The sequence below is a fragment of the Dipodomys spectabilis genome, unplaced genomic scaffold, assembly GCF_019054845.1.
Source record: "Dipodomys spectabilis isolate Male_0828 unplaced genomic scaffold, ASM1905484v1 ptg000329l, whole genome shotgun sequence".
NCBI lineage: Eukaryota > Metazoa > Chordata > Mammalia > Rodentia > Heteromyidae > Dipodomys > Dipodomys spectabilis.
The window spans coordinates 586,219-606,798 of NW_024871006.1; the positions used below are offsets into that span (position 1 = coordinate 586,219).

The following is a 20,580-nucleotide window of genomic DNA, read 5'->3' on the forward strand; positions in this document are numbered from 1 at the left end:
GATATGTAATGATGTATGTCCTGGTAATTTGTATTTGAATACTTTGACATTGAATACCTTTCTAGATGCTTCAAGAATTTTTTTACCTTTTTCTCTTTTAAAAATTGCTTGTAGAGGTGGATCCTTTGTGCCTGAGCTTGAACTCAGGGCCCTGGGTTCTGTCCTTGAGCTTTTGTGCTCAAGGCTAGTGCTCTACCACTCAAGCCACAGCTTCATTTTAACCATCTTAGTGGTTAATTGGAAATAAAAGTCTCATGGACTTTCCTTCCTGATTTGGCTTTGAACCATGACCCTCAGAACTCAGTCCCCTGGGTAGTTAGGATTACAGCTGTGAGCCATTGGCACCTAACTTAGGTTGCTAGGTTTTTTAAGTTCTCACCACAGCTTAGCCTCTCCTCACTATGTGATTTGTCTTTGTCTAGTTTAGTCACTCAACTTTACTATACCCTAATTTCATACTCTGAACAAATCAGATAAATGTAACAAAGCTCACAATAGAGGGTTTTGCTGGAGATTAAGGAGGATAGTATAAGAGGCTCCAGAACAAAGTAGATATTATTGTAAATATAAATCTCTATTTTCAGTAGTAACTCTTCAAAGATACATTTTAGTATTTTAATTAAATGCTTCAGTGACTCAAATAATTTCTTGCATTTGCACATCATATGTTGTAGCAAATAATTACTCACTAGTTGCAATAACTTGATGAAAACATTTGAATTTAAATTTCTAGATTTAGAACATTGTACTTTAAAAATTCAACATTTTGTACTAAGATTCCTTTGTCACAATAAAATAGAAATATTTTAACAGGTTTGTTTACTTATGTATTAGACTGACAGCTAATAAGGGCTTTGTGAGACAGGAGGTTAGTAGCTTAATTATTGCCATTCTGCTAAACCCTTTATGGATTTAAAATTCTGTTATTATTTTTGTTTAATTTTAGATTATTCATCAGGATTACAACTTCAATGGTGTCAATTTTTTTGACCCTTCAGGAGAGTCCTATGTAATGATAGCAAAATGCTCTATTCTGGTTTTCGATGGTGTAGTTTACTTGCTATTGGCATTATACTTTGACAAACTCTTACCCTGTAAGTAAAAGTGAATATTTTTCTAACTTTTTTAGTGACCGATTATATTGATGGGCTTTTCTTAAAGCTATATAAATATGTATTTTTATATATAAAGAATAAATATTCCTTATCTCAGACCAAGTGAATTATGTATTTCTACTTAAAGTTTTAATGTTCTAAATAAGTTTTGGTGTAGAAACAGTGTTATTAGGATTTCAATATAATAAAAGTATAATCATATTACAATACTAATTTAAAAATGTAATAAATAATGATATATTTTAAAGTATCTCTGAAAGGGATACTTGTATCAGAACAAGATAAAATGAAAGATTCCCCCTGCCAGGTTTGATTAGTATAATTTTTGCCAATATTCTTTCACATATTGGTCATATTAACAAATTTTGTTGATTATGATTATTAGATTTTTTTCTTGGATACAACCAAATTTTTCACATAAGCACAGAATTCTTTCACCCAGATTAGAACTAGAATGCTTTTTTCCCATGCAATCTTACTTCTTATTTTTTGTACTCCTGCCATTTTGCCTACAGTTAATGTTGTCTTATATGTTCCTTTGAATTAACTGTATACATTCCTGTAATTTGTACTTAGTTGTACATTTCATTGACTCTGGGTTTATATCTGAGATTCTTTTTAAAAACATTATTTTTATCTGTCAACAAAGTAGTATTTGGATATAATGGATCTTGATCAATGTCGCCCCTTTCATCACTTTGTTCTATCATTCCCAACCCCACCCTTTCCCTCAATTTTCTTATATGCATTGGGTCTAATGACTACCCCCCACCTTTATTAGTTCACTCCCCTCCCCTTTTGTTGGTCCAGTCCCCCCATTTTTGAATACTTCATTCCTGATGTTTATTTTGTTTGATTATGAGTTAGCCTTTCTAAGGAATTACATTGTTGTTTTCACTTGGATACCACCCTAAAGTGTATATTTATATATTTATAGATTAATTCTAGCTTCCACATATGAGAGAAAACATACATCCTCTGTCTCTCTGGGCTTCACTTACTTCACTTAACATGATCTTTTCCCCAATATCATTCTCTCTAATAGATGAGTAATAGTCCAATATAAATATAATTTTCTTGACCCACTCATCCACTGAGAGACATCTGGCCTAATTCCATACTTTGGCTATGGTGATAATGTTACAAAGAACTTGATTGTGCTAGTTACTCTACTGTATCCTAGTTTGGAATCTTTTTTTTTTTTGGGTCTGGTCATGGATGGGCCTGAACTCTGGGCCTGGGCGCTGTCCCTTAGCTCTTCAGCTCAAGGCTAGCACTCTACCACTTGAGCCACAGTGCCACTTCCGGCTTTTTTCTTTTTGCTTATGTGGTGCTGAGGAATCGAACCCAGGGCCTCAGGCATGCAAGGCAAGTGCTCTACCACTGAGCCACCTTCCCAGCCATAGTTTGGAATCTTTTAAACATCCAGGGGTGGAATTGCTGGATCATAGCACAATTCTATGTTTAATGTTTTTGGGAGCCTCCATACTGCTTTCAAGAGTTGGTTATACTAGTATACGTTTCCATCAACAGTGTATTAGGATTCTTTTTTGGCCTCATTATTTATATTCTTGATTATAGCCGTTAGATGGAATCTCATTGTTGTTTTTCCTTTATGGTCTGATATGTTGAGCATTTTTACATTTATTTTATTTTATTTTTTGCCAGTCCTGGATCTTGAACTAAGGGGTCTGGGAACTGTCCCTGAGCTTCTTTCACTCAAGGCTAGCACTCTACCACTTGAGTCACAGCAACACTTCTGTTTTTTTCTGTATATGGTCCTTAGGAATCAAACCCAGGGCTTCATGCAGGCTAGCCAAGCACTCTACCACTGAGCCACATTCCCATCCCATTTTTACATTTATCTTTTGGGTGTTTTTACTTCTTCTGAGAAGTCTTTAGTTAGCTTTTTTGTCCATTTATGAAGAGGGTTGTTGAGGGCTTAGCTTCTGAAGCTCTCTGTATATGCTAGATATTAGACCTCTATCTGATGTATAGCTAGCAAAGATCCTCTCCCATTCTGTAGGAATTTTAGCTTGTTAACTATATCTCCTGCCATGCAGAAACTTTTAGTTTGATACAATCCCACTTTGCCATTCTTTCTTTGACTTGCTGTGCTCCTAGATCTGTATTAGAAAGTTCTTCCCTATGCCAAGTAGAGTAGTCGCTTCATGTCAAGTCTTTCCTTGAGGTCTTTGATCCATTTTGAACTGATATTAGTGAGCCAGTTTCAGTTTTCTTTATGAGGTTAATCCAGTTTTCCTAGCTCTATATGTTGAAAAGACTATCTTCCTTTTAGCTTATGTTTTGACACCCTTATTAAATATTAAATGGCTATCAGTCTGTGGATTTATTTCTGGGTCTTTTATTCTGTTCCATAGGTCATCAGACCTGTTTTTGTGCCAGTACCAAGCTACTTTCATTACTATATCACTATATATAGTTTGGTGTTTGGAATTGTTATACTTCTAGCAATATTTTTTCTGCGTAGGATTTCTTGTGAGATTTGGGGACCTTTGATTTTTTTGGACTCATGTTGGGATTTTGATGTGTATTGTATTGAATTTGTAGAATGCTTTGAGTTGTATTTTTAGGACATTAATTCTTCCAATCTAGGAGCACAGAAGCTCTTTTCATTTGCTTAAGTCTTCTTTGATTTCCTTCTTTAAAAATTTATAGTTTTCATTGTAGAAGTCCTTCACATCCATATTTAAGTTGATTTCTAGGTATTTTTGTTTTGGGGGCACTATTGCATATGGAGTTGCTACCCTGATCTCAGTCTCAGTCTTTTCATTATTGGCATATTTTATATTCTGCTACTTTGCCAAAGTTTTTCATCAGCTCTAGGAGATTGGGGGTGGAATCTCTTCGGTCCTTTAAATATAGGATCATGTCAACTTCAAATAGGGTGACTTTTAGTTCTTTCCATATTTCTTTCTCCTTTATGTCTTTTCCTGACTTTTTACTCTTACTAGAAATTCCAGTACTATATTAAAGAGGTGTGGAGAAAGTGGGTATCCTTGTTTTGATCTTGATTTTAGAGAAAATGGTTTTAGTTTTTCATTACTGAGTATAATGCCTACTGTAGGTTTGTAATAAGCAGCCTTTATTATGTTAAGTAATATTTCCTGTATTACTAGCTTCTCTAGAGCTATTAACATAAAAGGATGTTAGATCTGTCAGATTTTTTCTGCATTTATTAAAATTATCATGTGATTCCTGTCTTTACTTCTGTTGATGCACTGTATTATATTTATTGATTTACATATATTGAACCAGCCTTGCATTCTGAGGATGGATTCTATTTGATTGTAGTGTATGTTTTTTTGGATTAGTTGTTTATTCAATTGTCTAGTATTCTTTTGAGAAATTTTTCATCTGTGTTCATCTAAAAGATAGGTTTGTAGTTCTCTTTTTCAGTTGGTTTTGTTCATAGAAGAGTTTGATGAATATTGGTGTTAGTTGTGCTTTAAAGATCTCAGAATTCAGCTGTGGAATGAAGCATGTTTTCAGTTATGAAACAACAACATTTGTGACAAGGAAGTAAACAATGAAAATTCAAAAGAAATAATATTGCAAAAGTTAATATAATGGAACTTAACACAAAATATAAATCAAAAGTTTGAATAAAATGATTTCAAATGGATAAAATAAACACCAAGCTGAGAAAATAAGTTGTGAAAGCACCAAGCATTAGTATAACAAATAAAAATAATTAGAGTTATGTGTGTAGACATAAATATTAGATCACACAAGTAGAGTTAAAGGTAATACTAAAATTTGTATATTTGTATTTAGATATACAAGTGAAAAGTATGTGGAGAAATAGTGTTTGTTAAGATAAGTATGAACATACTTTAAAATTATTCCTGCTTTTTTAAAAAAATGGTGTAGCATTTGTTTTATTCTGAATTCATAGCCACTTTGAAGGAGAATTTTTTTCCTGTGTTATTGTAAAAGTTCACAACATTCCAAGCTGAGTGTGGTGTCTCACGCCTGTAATCTAGCTACTTGGAGATGGAGACTGGGAGAATTATGGTATGAGACCAAGGTAAAAAGTTCACAAAATCCCATCTCAACCAATAGTTGGAAGCAAGGATACATGCTTATCATCTCAGTTATGTGGGAATAATAGGAGGGTCATGGTCTAGGAGGACAGGGCATAAATGCAAGACTATATTTAAAAAAAAACTAAAGTAAAAAGTGCTGAAAGTGTCACTCAAAGACATAGTACATGATAGAAAGCACAAGGGTGCCAACAAGCAAACAAAAAACCAATACATTCCATATTATTTTGAATTTTATTTTCTCATTATACCATTACTGATTGGATACTTGTCTCTTGATTAATTAGATGGAAGTGATCTCCACCATTCTCCATTGTTTTTCCTGAATTCATCATTTTGTTTCCAACATTGGAGGACTAAAAATAATGTTCTTGAGGAAAACCTAGATCCTGAACAGCCCTCTGATGATTACTTTGAGCCTGTAGCTCCTGAGTTACAGGGAAAAGAAGCCATCAGGTAATCACACGAGAACCACACAAATGCATGAATGAGATTGAGTGAGAATAGGGAAAACTATTGAAGGGGGAAGAATTTATCTTTATCTACATCCCTGCCAAACATTTTTTATTTTGGTCGGTTGTGGGGCTTGAACTCTGGGCTTAGGCAGTGTCCCTGCACTCGAGCACTCTACCACTTGAGCCATAGCACCACTTCCTTTATCTACATCCCTTTGAGCAGTTCTACTTCCCTCACCAGCAAGCTCTCCTAAATGCTACTTGAAAGAAAAGTCTCTCTGGTTTTGATTACCACCATTCACAGTCACCTTGTGGAACCTTGTGTCTGCTTTGTTTCTTGTGCCACCACTTCTATTTTATACTTGCTGTTTTCATTTCTTGAATCCCTTTCTCCATAGTGTAAGCTACCTTATGCTGATAGTTGAGGAAGTTTTCTGCATAACATGCTTAGAACATCATCCGTTTTACATAAAGTGGCCAATTGCTTGTATCACTCAAACTGAACACATTATCTGTGCTGTCTTTATCTCTGTTGCAGCTAAATTAACATTTTTATCATTTCAGAATCAGAAATGTTAAAAAGGAATATAAAGGAAAATCTGGAAAAGTGGAAGCATTGAAAGGTAAAGAAAAAAGACTTAATTCTGTCATTGACTTTATTACCAAAACAGGAGAAAAACTCAACATGTGATAGTTGAAAATATACCAAAAACAAAAAAAGAAAGGAAAATGAATGTAAGTAATCTTAATCTTCCACTTGGTTGTTATTAATGATTAAGAATTTATTATAAATTAATTTATGCTAATAAAATTTTGAGAATAAAATTGTAAAATCTTTTCCAATATTTAATGGATCTATTTTGCAAAATTGGCTGGTACAATGAAACAAGAAAATTCTCTGTGTTTTAGTATGACTAGGATAAAAACATAATGATACATTTGTACTGTGAAGAAGGAGTATCTACACTTATAGTCCAATAATGTTTAAGGGATATAGGGCTAAAAAATACTAGTATAATAGTTAAAAGGAGTCGCAGTAGAACCATTGTCAGTGAGTGAATTAAATGCACAATTTCCTGTGACAGAATAGTTTGTAACTTGGAATGAAGCAAACATTTTAACACTGTTCTAGAAAGTATAGTTTTCTACAATGAATTTTATTTTTTAACTTTTTTGTATATATTTTTTATTGTAAAGATACTGTACAGAAGGGTTACAGTTACATGAGTAAGGTAATGAGTACATTTCCTATTAAGCATTGTTACCTCCTCCTTTGTTTTTCACCTACCATCCCTTCCCTCCACACCTTCCTAACTCCTCTCCTTCCCCCCTACAAAGTTGTAAAGTTCATTTTCAGCATAATGTCTTGTACATTTAATTTTACACAAGATGTTTTATCTTTTTTGCTGTTGTTTTTAATGTATATATATATATATATGTATATATATATATATATATATATATATAAAATGTACTATGTGATTTTTTAAAATTCTATTGTATGTTCTTCCCCCATGGTATAACCCCTGTTTTCACTGTATTTGATTCAGTGTCCTGCATCTTGTATATACATTTTTCTAATTTGGGGAGGAGAAGGGAAATAAGAAAATGCTGAAATAAGGATACAGGTTCTACAATGAATTTTAAAGAAAACATTACAGTTAGCGTCTACATTTCACAGAGGTCCTGTTGCTTTTAATCCTAATGACTTTCAGAAGGAAAAGAAATGCTTCCCGCAAAATACAGTAGCCTTGGCTGGGAATGTGGCTTAGTGGGTCAATTCCTCAATACCACATAAACAGAAAAGGCCAGAAGTGATGCTGTGGCTCAAGTAGTAGAGTGCTAGCCTACTACTTAAGGCTCAGGGACAGATCTCAGGCCCTGAATTCAAGCCCAAGGACCAGCAAAATTAATCAATAAATAAACAAATAAAAATAGAGTAGTCTTGAGAACTAAACACAATATATGGAAAATGAAATCAGAGAGAGCTAGAGTTGCTCCTTGGGGGAAAAGGATAGAATTAGAATTGTACTCTCTTGGCTTTCTGCTCCTGCAGCTAGTCTCTGCCAACTCTAGGATACCTTTAAAAGCACGCTTTTGAAATCCTTTATCATTAGCCTAAAGTGACTACATCCATTGTCTTGTATGACTGGTATGATTCATTCAACTAACATATGATGCATGATTTTCAGTTTATTTCTAAGTTTTTACTGCCATAAAAGCTCCACTAGAATGAATCTTTTTTTTTTTTTTTTTGCCAATCATGGGGCCTGAACTCTGGGCCTGTGTGCTGTCCCTCAGCTCTTCAGCTCAAGACTAGCGCTCTACCACTTGAGTCACAGCACCACTTCTGGCTTTTTCTGTTTATGTGGTGCTGAGGAATCGAACCCAGGGCCTCATGCATGCAAGACAAGCACTCTACCACTGAGCCACCTTCCTAGCCCCTAGAATGAATCCTCTTGTGCAATCTTTTTGAAGACCTTATTTCATAAAGATAAATTTTTGGAAGTTAAATTATTAGGGATGATATTTTTAAGGTTCTTAGTTCATATTTAATTTTCCTCCATGAATATTAAATCCATATTAATAAGCAATACATAATTAAAATTATGACAAGATAATAGCTATAAATACACAAAATTTTTTGAGGTGTAAGTATGTATTGGGAACTATGCTAAGTAATTTTCACAGATTTTTTTCTCTCATTTGGTTTTTGAAAACCACATAATATTTCCATCACTTTGTAGATGTGGAAATTGAGTCACATATTTCAGTTTTGTGGTGATATTGTCAGTTCCTTCTAGCCCATGAAAACACTGTGTATTATATTTAATAACAAACATAAAAGTTGTTAATATTAATTCATCCTTTTTGATGAATTTTTAAGTTCATTTTACTAATTTTCATATTTATTTTGGTCAATTTTAGACTTCTGTTAATCATGCCACATTGCATCAGAATCATTTTAATTATTAAATGCATTTCACTGTCATTAGCATCATTTTAGTTATTAAATTAGTTACATTTTATTTTGGCAGTTGGAAAAGATGTAAAGTACTGACATGCTTGATAAGCACACTGTGAAACCTATTTGTCTTGTTCAATGCTTAAGACCCATCTTGTGAAATGCCCTCCTATTTAGAATATCTTGTATCAAAAACAGGTTTGCTCTTTGATATATACGAAAGTCAAATCACAGCAATTCTGGGTCACAAAGGAGCTGGCAAATCTTCACTACTAAACATCTTTACTGGACTATCTGTTCCAACAGAAGGTAAGTTTAAAGTTATCTCTCAAAGCAACCTGATAAAGAATGAGCTTATATATACATATATACACTTGCCATTAAAAATTTTTTAATCTGATGGCTTGAAAGACATTGGTTTCCCTAAACTTGTTTCCCAGCACTAAATAACTTTGAATGTATTTCCAGTTTCTTCAGTTCCCATGAAAATCACTTTGATTTTATTGTGTGATATTTCAGAGAAAATGTGTTTCACTATAAACATGTATTTGTGCTAACAATGATTAATAACTGCTAACAAATCATGAAATCATCATTTTAGATTTTTTTTTTGTTGGTTGTGGGGCCTGAAGTCTGGGCCTGGGTTCTGTCCCTCAGCTCTTCAGCTCAAGGCTAGTGCTCTACCACTTGAGCCACAGCGTCACTTCCAGCCTTTTCTGCTTATGTGGTGCTGAGGAATCGAACTCAGGCCTCATGAAAGCAAGGCAAGCACTCTACCACTGAGCCACCTTCCCAGTCCTATAGGTTTGTTGTTAATTTTGTTGTTGTTTTTGCCAGGCCTGGGGCTTGAACTCAGGGCGCGAATGCTGTCCCTGAGTTTCTTTGTGCTCAAGGCTAGCACTCTACCACTTCATTTTAGATTTTTAAGTGATGTATGTCAGTATTTTCTTGTGTAATATGTTCAAATATTAATAAAGTATATTATCATCTTACCAACATTAAATTATTTTTATTCTGTTCTTAGGCTCAGTCACTATCTACAATAAAAATCCCTCTGAAATTCAAGACTTGGAGGAAATCAGAAAGAGAACTGGTGTTTGTCTTCAACATAATGTTCAGTTTGACATACTTACCTTAAAGGAAAACCTCAGGCTGTTTGCTATAATAAAAGGGATCCATCCACAGGAAGTGGAACAAGAGGTTGGTGGGCATGCTCAAATGAATGAACTGGCAATCGTGTACCAAGTTTAATCATGGCCAAAGAATTCTCATCCCTGCTTTACTTATCTAGCTATGAATGAAATTTAGTCAATAAAGAATCTCCAATAGCATCTACTACTTTAATCAAAGTTAAATTGCATTGTTAGAATTGTTTTTTATTTTTCTTTGTTGGTCGTGGCTTGAACTCTGGGCTTGGGCGCTGTCCCTCAGCTCTTCAGCTCAAGGCGAGCACTCTACCACTTGAGCTATAGCGCCATTTCCAGTTTTCTAGTGGTTTATTGGAGATCAGAGTCTCACGGACTTTCCTGCCTGGGCTGGCTTTGAACCATGATCCTCAGATCTCAGCCTCCTCAGTAGCTAAGATTACAGGCGTGAGCCACCAGCGCCCGGTAGTTGCAATTGTTAAAATGAGTCATTTTGGACTTTAGGCTAAATATATATATATATATGTACAGGTACAACAAATTTTATTGGAGTTTGACATGCAAACTATTCAGGATGACCGTGTTGAAAATTTAAGTGAAGGACAGAAAAGAAAGCTGACCTTTGGGACTGCCATTTTAGGAGATCCTCAAGTAAGTAAGGTTGTGCCTGGGGAGGAAAGCAGATTGTCAGGGAAAGCCATCCTTTAAAAAAATATGTTTTTATTATCTTTAAGTAGCTGTACAAAGGAGTTGCCATTCAACAAAGCAGTTTATGAATACAGTGCATCTGGATCAACATCACCCCTTTCAACATTCTCACCCATCCATACCCAACCGCTTCCCTGCTTACCTTAATTTTGTAGGACATACATTGATATTTTGACTGAATTTCCCACCCTTTTCCTCTTCATTTATATGCTCCCTTCCCTTTAACCCCCCACTTTCAAGTACCAGATTCCTCCTGGTGTTTAAAATGGTAGTGCTTTCATTGCAGTGTTTCAACTGGGAACCCACTTTGCTTAGCTGTGAGTAAGTATATTGGACACAATTATGGGCTATTTATTTATTTATTTGTTTGTTTTATGGATTATTGCCCATTATGTCAATTACTGAGATAGTTAACATGGAAAAGAGGCATATTTTGTGTATCTTTACCCCCTGTAGATTTTGATCTTAGATGAACCAACTGTTGGGCTGGATCCCTTTTCAAGGCAGCAGGTGTGGAGCTTCCTGAAGGAACATAGAGCAAATCGGGTGATCCTCTTCAGTACCAAGTATGTGGATGAGGCAGACAGCCTTGCTGGTAATTGTTTTTATCTCAGTACCACAATGACAATAGGGCTTTAGATGTGATGCGTACTCTTGGGTAAGAACTGTGAATATCGGGATGTGCCTATATTCCACAGCTAGAGAACAGTTTCTTATTGCCATGCAGGTGCTAGGTTGTGACCACATCAGAACTACATTTAATTAAATGTAAAAATCTTATTTAATATATATCTGTTTGAAAAATATCTAAGCATTCTTTAGTGCTGGGTGAAAATACACCCATATGTAATTTGTGATGTCTTTCTTTAAGAAGTAGTGGAGGATACTGAATTAGATTGGTGTTGGATGAGCTCCAAATGTATCTGTTTTGATTTCAAAGATGTATTTTAGCATATTTAGTTTTGTCTCCTAGAGCATTTCTTTGGAATTCTGAACTTTGATTCCTTATCAGTATATTTTTGGAGAGAGACAAAATGACTCCTAATATCTTCTATCTCATGATTCTTTTTAATCAGATAGAAAGGTGATAATGTCCCACGGGAAACTGAAATGTGCAGGCTCTTCCATCTTTTTGAAGAGAAAATGGGGCATTGGATATCACCTAAGGTAAAGACTTTGGGAAAAGATTAGATCTATATTAGTATGTACTGGTATAAATACTAAGGTGAGACAGTGTGAACGAGTATTGATCTCATGGTAAGTGTTGTTCAACTACTTTGCCTATTTTCCTGCCTCCTTGACTCTGTAGTAAGGCTAATGATGGGCAAAAATGGCAACATTATGAACTAGACCATCTGCTTACAGCAGAGCTACTTTCTATACTACTTTTCCAGGTAGCTGTTCATAGACCAGATCTTCTACCTTCTCACTCTTCACTTTACTCAGTTGATATGCAGTATTATATTTCCATTTTTTCAAAGAGCTCGAAGGCAAATATTTTCAGAAGTCAATAACAGCAGGGAGAAAAATCTACTTGCAAAGAGTTGTGAAAAAAACTCTTTGTTAAACTAGAAACTGGTTGTTCAGTCTAAAAGAGTTTTTAATTTTTGTTTTATAAAAACCCTGTGGCAAGCAAAACTTTGCAGTGGGCCAAATTTCTCTGCTGACCAATAATTTTTGATAGTGACCCTGTTAGATGTAGTCTTTGTGTTTCCCATGAAGTCTCTTATGTCTGATATTCTCATTTCCCTTTGTTTACTCAGTACATTGGCTTAAATACAATAATTATGTATGTATTTACAGTTGTTTCAATCTATTGATCATCCTTATACAGATACCATTTCCAAACTGATAGTTATTATCTGCTCATTTTGTTGTTTTCTAAAACCAAGTATGATAGTGCTCAGAGGCTAATTATTCAACAAAAATTCTTGTGAGGTAGTCACAGAGAAAGTGTAACTACTTGTCTTTTTTCCCTAAATATTAGTTTACATAGGAATGAAATATATGATCCAGAAAAAATAACATCCTTTATTAAGCATCACATCCCTGAGGCCGAATTAAAAACAGAAAACAAAGAGAAGCTTGTGTACACTTTGCCTTTGGAAAAGACGAGTAGGTTTCCAGGTAATATATAGATGACTGTATGGGTGTATAGATGTATGGATGTATAGATGACTATAATGGAATGAAATTTGGAATGCATGTTCACACCATTTTTTTATCATTTAGCGAATATGAATGTTGTTTTGGGTTGCATTGTCTGAGAAGCAGGATTTGACATGAGGATTTGAGAGGGTGAATTTATTTGCTGGTGAATTCTTGGAAACACCAGCTGGGGATGGAGCGATGAGGTGGGGAGGGAAGGAAGCCAGGTAAGTTTACATTACCAAGCAGGTTACTGTGTCAGACAACTGAAGTGCAATATCACTGGGAGTATGAAAGAATAAATAAACATGCCTAGAGTTATACCACTTGAGGCCTGAAAACCAAGGTTCTCACTCCCTACTCCACGTCCTTGAGTGATTTAGGGATAAACTGAGGACAGTAACTTTATGGTCCTCTAGTCTTGTTGTGAATATGGGATTAGTATACTTCTAACCCTAGAAAAAGATCTGAGAAGATGAAGATAAGAGTTTGAAGAAACCTGATATAGTAATTTCATAGTAAGACCAGGCTGATGAGATTTTTGTCTTATTTATTGTAATATTCCACAGTAATTTGTAGAAAGTCTTTCTGACAAGCATTAATTAACTAGGTTTACCTATTGATGTTTTATTCAATGTATGTACTTCTGTCTATTGTCTTAGATCTCCTCAGTGATCTAGATGCATATTCTGGTCAGGGTATAATGAGTTGTGACATCTCTATATCAACTCTGAATGAAGTCTTCATGGATCTAAATAGAAAATCCACTACCGAAAAAGGTAAAACTATTTGCGTAACTCACAGAAATTTTCAAATTTATTTTGGAATAGATTGGTCAATTGTTATTTCTAATATTCTTTTGCATAATAAATTCTAAGGAAAGTGTCTAGTTCCAAATTTGGCTTTTCTGTTTGTGATAGGTTGTTACTGTTTTCTATTATCATCAGTAAGGCTAAGCATAGATTCTTTTACATTCTCCTTGGAAACTATGCACTTCCCATTTTAGCAGTCTTCTCCGATCTCCATAGCGTGTTGGATACTTTGAGGACATGAAAATTCTTCATTATGGGCATGAGATTTGAACATATCTATATATTTTTAAAATAAAAATTGTGCTTACTTTAACACAAAAAAGTCTAAATGGAGAAAATTCTAAGTCTCTATGTCTATTTTGTGGGTGATAGAAGAACTATTATTTCTATAACTCCTGCTATGCCCAATACTTTAAACAATGTGTAGATAATACACTAACATATTCCTATAGCATCACATTTCTATACTAATCCTTGTCACCATTTTCTAGATGAGCATATCATCCTTAATAGCAGTTAGGTAGTACCCATTTCATTCCACTTGTAAATCCTATATTCAGGGTTCTTGTATAGGTCAGGGGTTTTTAGAGCTTTTTAGAGCTTTTGCCCTACAATATTAGGTTAGTGATACCTTAGTGGTGAATATTAGATGATAATGGTTGGCTATCCTATCAAGACTTTTTGAAATCTCTTATTTATATTGATACATTGGAGATTATTTTTTTTTAAATCTGAGCTGAACAAAAACTACCATTTACTGAATTCTTCTTATATTTAATATCTACAAAATTCAATATATTTTCCCTTGAATTTATAGAACTTGCACATTATTATATGTTTTTTCATATTGTTTGCCTGGTAACCACAAATATTCCAAAACATTTTTATGAAGAAGTGTCCATTTAATGTATGTCACCATCTATAAGGGAAACTATATGACTACAAAAAGAAAATATTAAAGGCAACAGTGGTGTATAAACTTAATCAGTCTTGAACAACATTATTTAAGTAGTTCCTTTGAATCCAGTTATAAAAACAAAATCTGAATAAAGTAACTTTTAATAATTTTAAGAAGAAAAAAACAGGATCCCTCAGGATGGTATTAATAAACAGTGTGTGTGTATGTGTGTGTGTGCTATAGATTTTGAACATTCAGAAATGCCAAGAGTCTCAGAGAGCGTAAATGAAACAGAGCAAGCTTGCCCTTCTCTTCTCCAAATGCGGAAGGCAGTGAGTGACCTGCGCCTCTGGAGAACACAGGTCTGCGCGATAGCCTGGCTCCGATTCTTAAAACTAAAACGTGAGAGGAAGTCACTTTTGGCCTTGTAAGTAGCAGAGCATTGGGAATTTATTAGAAAACCAGTATTAAGAGGTTCTTGGGCTGTCAATTTGACTCAAGTGGTAGAGCATCTGCCTAGCAAGCACGAAGCCCTGATTTTAAAACCCAGCACCACCAAAAAAAGAATTTAAAAGGTTCAAACCAGAAGATAATGACAGAATAGAACACAATACCTAGAATTGCTGCCAGAGGACAGATAAATGTAGCATGTGATTTTTCCTGATAATGGGAACATAGATATGGTTGCTCTTCAGGAAACATAGTTTTCCTAGTTTGATACCTTGATGTTTATATAGCAAAATCTTTTAGTGCATGTACTAGAATATTAAAATTGTGGTTGGTGTCACTAGATTTGACACCTAACAAAATAGTTGCAGAATGTCTTCCCGAATAAAGGAAAATTACCGCTGACTCATAGGGTAATTTTTCATTTATTTTATAGGCTACTCATACTTGCAATTCCATTTTTACTTTTGATTGTGGAACTAATACTTTTGGCTGTGCAAAATAACCAGAACTTGGAATTTAAGACGGGATTGTATTTCCTGTCTCCTGGACAAGTTCCTCAGGATCTCTGCACCAGTCTGTTGATCATCAATAACACAGGTAAATAGAAAAACCAAATTTAAATCCAAAATAAAATAGCAGCCAGAAAAAGAAAATCTTTGGAGAAGAAAAATGTGCCTTTCAGGCTGGGAAGGTGGCTCAGTGGTAGAGCGCTTGCCTTGCATGCATGAGGCCCTGGGTTCGATTCCTCAGCACCACATAAGCAAAAAGAAAAAAAAGCCAGAAGTGGCGCTGTGGCTCAAGTGGTAGAGCACTAGCCTTGAGCTGAAGAGCTGAAGGATAGCGCCCAGGCCCAGATTCAGGCCCCACAACTGGACCTCCCCTTGCCCCCCACCAAAAAAAAAGAAAAATGTGCCTTTCTAGAAAACAATAAATGAGGAGCAGGCTTATTTAAGGCAAGATTTAAAAAATTGCCTTGTCTTAATGATCATTTGTTAACATACACTGAACAAAATTATAAAAACAATATTTGCTAAATAGAGAATGGTAGTATGGGGTTTTTCTTTCATGGGTCAGTGCTATTGTTGAGAAGTATGTAGGCAGATACTATGACCATCAGCTTTAATTGAGATATGGATGTTCATTACAAAGATGTAACACATGTTCTATTGCTTTCATGTGTTCTGTTGTTGTTGACTCTGTACTAGATTCAAATATTGAAGATTTTATTCAGTCACTAAAGCAACAAAATATACTTGTGGAAGTAGATGACTTTGAAAACAGAAATGGCACTGAAAGTCTCTCCTATAATGGAGCCATCATAGTTTCTGGAAAACAAAAGGTACATTTGCATCTCTTATTTGTTTTTATGGCAAGGAAACCACATATACACACAGTAAAATAGTGATATATTATAAGTGTTTTATACACTGTAGAAAGTCAGATTAGTTAGTATACAACCAGTTGAGTCAGAAAAACATTTTGATTGCCTATATTTAAAGGTTTTGCATGAAACATTTTGTTTGTTTTGAATTAGATTGTTTTTCATAGCAAAATTTTATTTTATTTTTCCAACTCTTAAAATCTATTCTTATAATTATCCTCCAATAAAATTATGAGTTAAGGCTTTCTATTTATTATTTAGCTATGAGAATGATATTTTAAAATGAAGAAATATATTCACAAATGAAATACAGACACACATCAAATCCCTGAGAAGAATGTATTATCCATGTTCTAGTTGAATGAACAATTGAATATGAAAGTGTACAAGATATACAGATCTATGAATGGGCAACTCTACTAAAGAAAATGTGGTATATATACACAATGGAATTCTATGCTTCCATCAGAAAGAATGACATTGCCCCATTTGTTAGGAAATGGAAAGACTTGGAAAAAATTATATTAACTGAAGTAAGCCAGGCCCAAAGAAACATAGGTCCCATGGTTTCCCTTATCTGCAATAACTAGTATATGTCTGAGTCAAGCAGAAAAGGTCAGGTAAGTTGATGTTAGGGAAATGAACCCTAAGATATGTATTCAAATGTTTTTTTTTTTCTTTCATGCGATTGTTTCTAACACATTTATAAGATTATTTCTTTGTTGCTTTGTATGTCCCTACCCCACGGTATAAGCCCTGCTTTCACTGTATTTGATGTCGGTATAATTTGTGGAGGGGAAGGGAAAAAACAAATTGTTTAAACAGGGATACAGGTGGACCCATTGCAACAATGTGATGTACAAGTCGTTATGTCGAAAACGAACTTTACAACTTTGGTTGTAAAGGGGTGGGGAAGGAGGATTGGGTGGGGGCAAGGAGAGGATGGGAAGGGATGGAAAGGGGAAACAAAGGAGGAGGCTACAATGCTTGATAAGAAATGTACTCATTATCTTGCCCATGTAATTGTAACCCCTCTGTACAGTATTTTCACACACACACACACACACACACCCCAAAAATCACATCTCAGTCCTGAATGAAACTCTTGAGTCTTTGCATTCCAGTGAAATTGAGTAGTTCAGTTAAATGAAACCACCCTTTTCTTTCTTACTAAGAAGGGAAGAAAACAAAAAGGAGGGTAATAGAAATAAAAGCCAAAATAATAAATGGTGAACATTCAGTCACATAGTGCTAACTTTAAGAAACTCTTTTGTTTGACAACTACTTCGTTTATCTCGTTATTTATTTCACAGCACTTCTGATAGTATGTAAGTAACAATGATTGAATACATGAGTGTTTTTATAAATGTGGAATATAAACAATGTCTTAGGAAGTGAGAAAATGGCTCAGTGGCAATGGTACCATGATGTCTTATCTATTCCATATTTATCTCCTGTCTAGAAGATTGGCATTTTGTTTGCTCATGGTAAACTTTTGTCTGGGCTACTTTTAAGCAGTTTTCATTGAAGTTTCCTCACAAGCAAAATGGGGACAAAATAATATGCAATGAGGAATACTTATAAAAATTGTACTTAGTAGATATTGACTCTGTACTCCCCACTGGCTGTGATGCCATTTAAACCATAGAGCCCATGGAAAGGAGGAAGCCAACACTCAGGAAAGTCACCTGACACCCACCAGAAAAGGGGTACTGTTGGGCTCTTTATAAAAGCACCTTTTCTTTGTTCTTCAAAGATTTAGACTCTTACTTACTATATTTGTCTTGGTTTGTATTAAGGATTATAGATTTTCAGTTGTGTGCAACACCAAGAGGCTGCACTGTTTTCCTGTCCTTATGAATATCATCAGCAATGGACTACTTCATATGTTCAACCATACACAGCATATTCAAATCAAAAGAAATTTATTTACTTTTGTAAGTATTCTATTTACTGTTCGTTTGCATGTGTGAATTATACTGAACAGATACTTCTAACAAGTGAATGACAGATCCTGTCTGGGTATGAGAATAATTAGAAGAAAGGGGGAGCAGAGAGGGTGAAGAATAGTGAATACGGTCGAAATGTTCTATGTACACATATGAAAATGTGTAGATTGGATTGGTATGTGGAAGGGGATGAGAAAGTGACAGTGTGAGTCTGATCAAGGTATGTTGTATGCAAATATGAACACATCAAAATGCAACCCCTTTCTGAAACTAATGTATGATATAAACAAAAATGCAGGGAAAAAACTAAACCAGAAGTGGTGACTCATACCTATAGTATCCGATACTTTGGAGGTGCAGAATAGAAAGACTGAAGTTCAAGGCAAGCCCAGGCAACAGTTAACAAGACCCCACCTTAAAATATGAACCAGACCATGGTGGTATATGCCTGGGATCCCAGCTATGTGAAAGGCATGGGTAGAGGATTGGTGGTCTGAGGCTGATCCCAGACAAAAACTTACTAAAAAATTGTAACTAAAGCAAAAAGAAGTATGGTTCAAATGGTAGAGTTCTTGTCTAACAATTACCAGGCCCTAAATTCACAAAAACCTCAGAACTACAAAAAAAAAAAATTGAGGGGGGAGGGAGGAGTTGGGGAGTTGGGAAGGGATAGGAGGAGAAAAACAAAGGAGGAGGTAACAATGCTTGATAGGAAATGTACTCATTACCCTACCCATGTAACCGTAACCCCTCTGTACAGTATCCTTACAATAAAAATATTAAAAAACGTTATCAAACTCATTAGCTTTTAAATGTTTGATAATTTAGCGTTGATCCCAAAGATGATTATTTTGTAGTAATATTTTAAACAAGTTGTATCAAATAAAATAGGACTTTCTTTTTCTTGCTAGGGTAGTAGAGAAATCTCATGGGTAAATACTTTCCAAGGCCCCATAAGGGGACATTATGAAAAGATACATATGTATACTTAATTATGGATATTAGAGAAGGACAGAAAGCACTGAATTAGAAATGAGGAGCATTGTGATCCTGCTTTAGACTCTTATAAACATCCTATAATTTGTTAATAGAATTTCCATTGGTGAAATGGACAAATACAGAGGAGAATTTAGCGGTCGTTGAGTTGGGTGCTATCTGATTCATTCCTTTACCTACTCTGTATAACAAGGGTATCTGATGCACATAGACTACATGTTCATGATTCTGGCTGTAGACAATTTAGACAAGAGGAAGAAGTTACGTACAGCAGAGAGATTTGCCACAGGGGTTCCAGTCACATTATGTCTTTTCTTTGTGTCTTCAGCCAGAGAGTGACACTGGCTTCCCATCTCATCATCTTTATTAGAGGATGACCATCCACGCAACCTTTCATGATTGATTTATGTTTTAAGTATTTAAGGTGGTTGTAGTTGACACACAAAAGAACTTCCAAGTATTTCAGAAGGTTATTAAAACAGTAAGGATTACCAATGGACTGGACAGAAGGGAAGTCCAACTTTTGACAAAGGTTTCACTAATCATGTGATCAGAGACAGAACAGGATGGTTTAAGACCATCTTGTCTGAAGGCAACTCTTCAGAAAATGGAACCATAGGCTGAGGATATAGCTCAGAAGCAGAGCACTTTGTATGTAGCACGTGCACGGCTCTGGGTGTGATACCCCCTCTGGGATTTTTCATTTCTTTATTTCGTTGCCTGTTTACTCCAGATCAAAATGGACCAAGTCTTTTTTTTTTCAGATCATGTTACTTTATCATTTAGCTTCATTTTTTAGTTGCTCAAAGATCAGGATTTATAAACATTACATAATATTACATAATATTGCATTTCTTAACTAGGGATATAGGTTAGTGGCAGACAGCTTAACATAGGTAAGGGCACAGTCTGAATTTGCACCAAGATGAGTAAATAAAAAAATCTCAGGTGTAACAACATTTGACTAAATATTGAAATTTTGTTGATAACATAAAGAGCTTAAAAATTCAGTCCAATGGAGTAAAATTCTGAACATCAATTGCTATTACCACTTTTTTTTTTTTTACTAATCCTATTAGAAACAAATGAATTAAATTTATTTTAGTCAAGAAGTCTTTAGTTTGTCATAAATGTTTCATAAGTTACCATTCAAACAATGAATTTTTTCTATTTTTTTTTTTTGTAGTCATGAGGGTTGAACTCTGGGCCTAGGTGCTGTCCTTGAGCTCTTCAGCTCAAGGCAAGTACTCTACCACTTGAGCCACAGTGCCACTTCCTCTAAAACTTATTTTTAAGAATTATTATTAAGTAGTTGCACAAAAGGGTCGCCATGTAATAAAAAGCATTTTACAAATACAATATATGTTTGATCAGTAACTTTTTTTCCTCCCTCCATAAAAAGATCAGAGGAGACATTTATTTTTCAAAATCAGAGGAGACATTTATTTTTCAAAATTCATCTTACTTTTGATTCAGATGATGAAGTGGAGT

The 20,580-nt window shown here is 34.9% G+C and overlaps 1 protein-coding gene across 13 annotated transcripts in view; it reads left to right on the top strand.

Annotated features, from left to right (window-relative positions):
- The window catches only part of Abca6 (ATP binding cassette subfamily A member 6), a 57,021-nt gene that overhangs the window by 16,750 nt on the left and 19,691 nt on the right, over window positions 1-20,580 (top strand). For 10 of the 13 annotated variants that reach the window (XM_042702621.1, XM_042702625.1, XM_042702624.1 and 7 more), the window contains 14 exons: window positions 947-1,094; window positions 5,470-5,638; window positions 6,202-6,260; window positions 8,801-8,911; window positions 9,627-9,802; window positions 10,279-10,398; window positions 10,912-11,050; window positions 11,532-11,622; window positions 12,443-12,582; window positions 13,266-13,382; window positions 14,557-14,740; window positions 15,197-15,360; window positions 15,969-16,102; window positions 17,944-18,081. In XM_042702621.1, the coding sequence (XP_042558555.1) occupies window positions 947-1,094; window positions 5,470-5,638; window positions 6,202-6,260; window positions 8,801-8,911; window positions 9,627-9,802; window positions 10,279-10,398; window positions 10,912-11,050; window positions 11,532-11,622; window positions 12,443-12,582; window positions 13,266-13,382; window positions 14,557-14,740; window positions 15,197-15,360; window positions 15,969-16,102; window positions 17,944-18,081 (1,890 nt within the window). Of the gene's footprint in view, window positions 1-946; window positions 1,095-5,469; window positions 5,639-6,201; window positions 6,261-8,800; window positions 8,912-9,626; window positions 9,803-10,278; window positions 10,399-10,911; window positions 11,051-11,531; window positions 11,623-12,442; window positions 12,583-13,265; window positions 13,383-14,556; window positions 14,741-15,196; window positions 15,361-15,968; window positions 16,103-17,943; window positions 18,082-20,580 lie in introns of those variants that run through there. The other 3 variants (XM_042702623.1, XM_042702627.1, XM_042702628.1) reach the window with 3 other exon arrangements.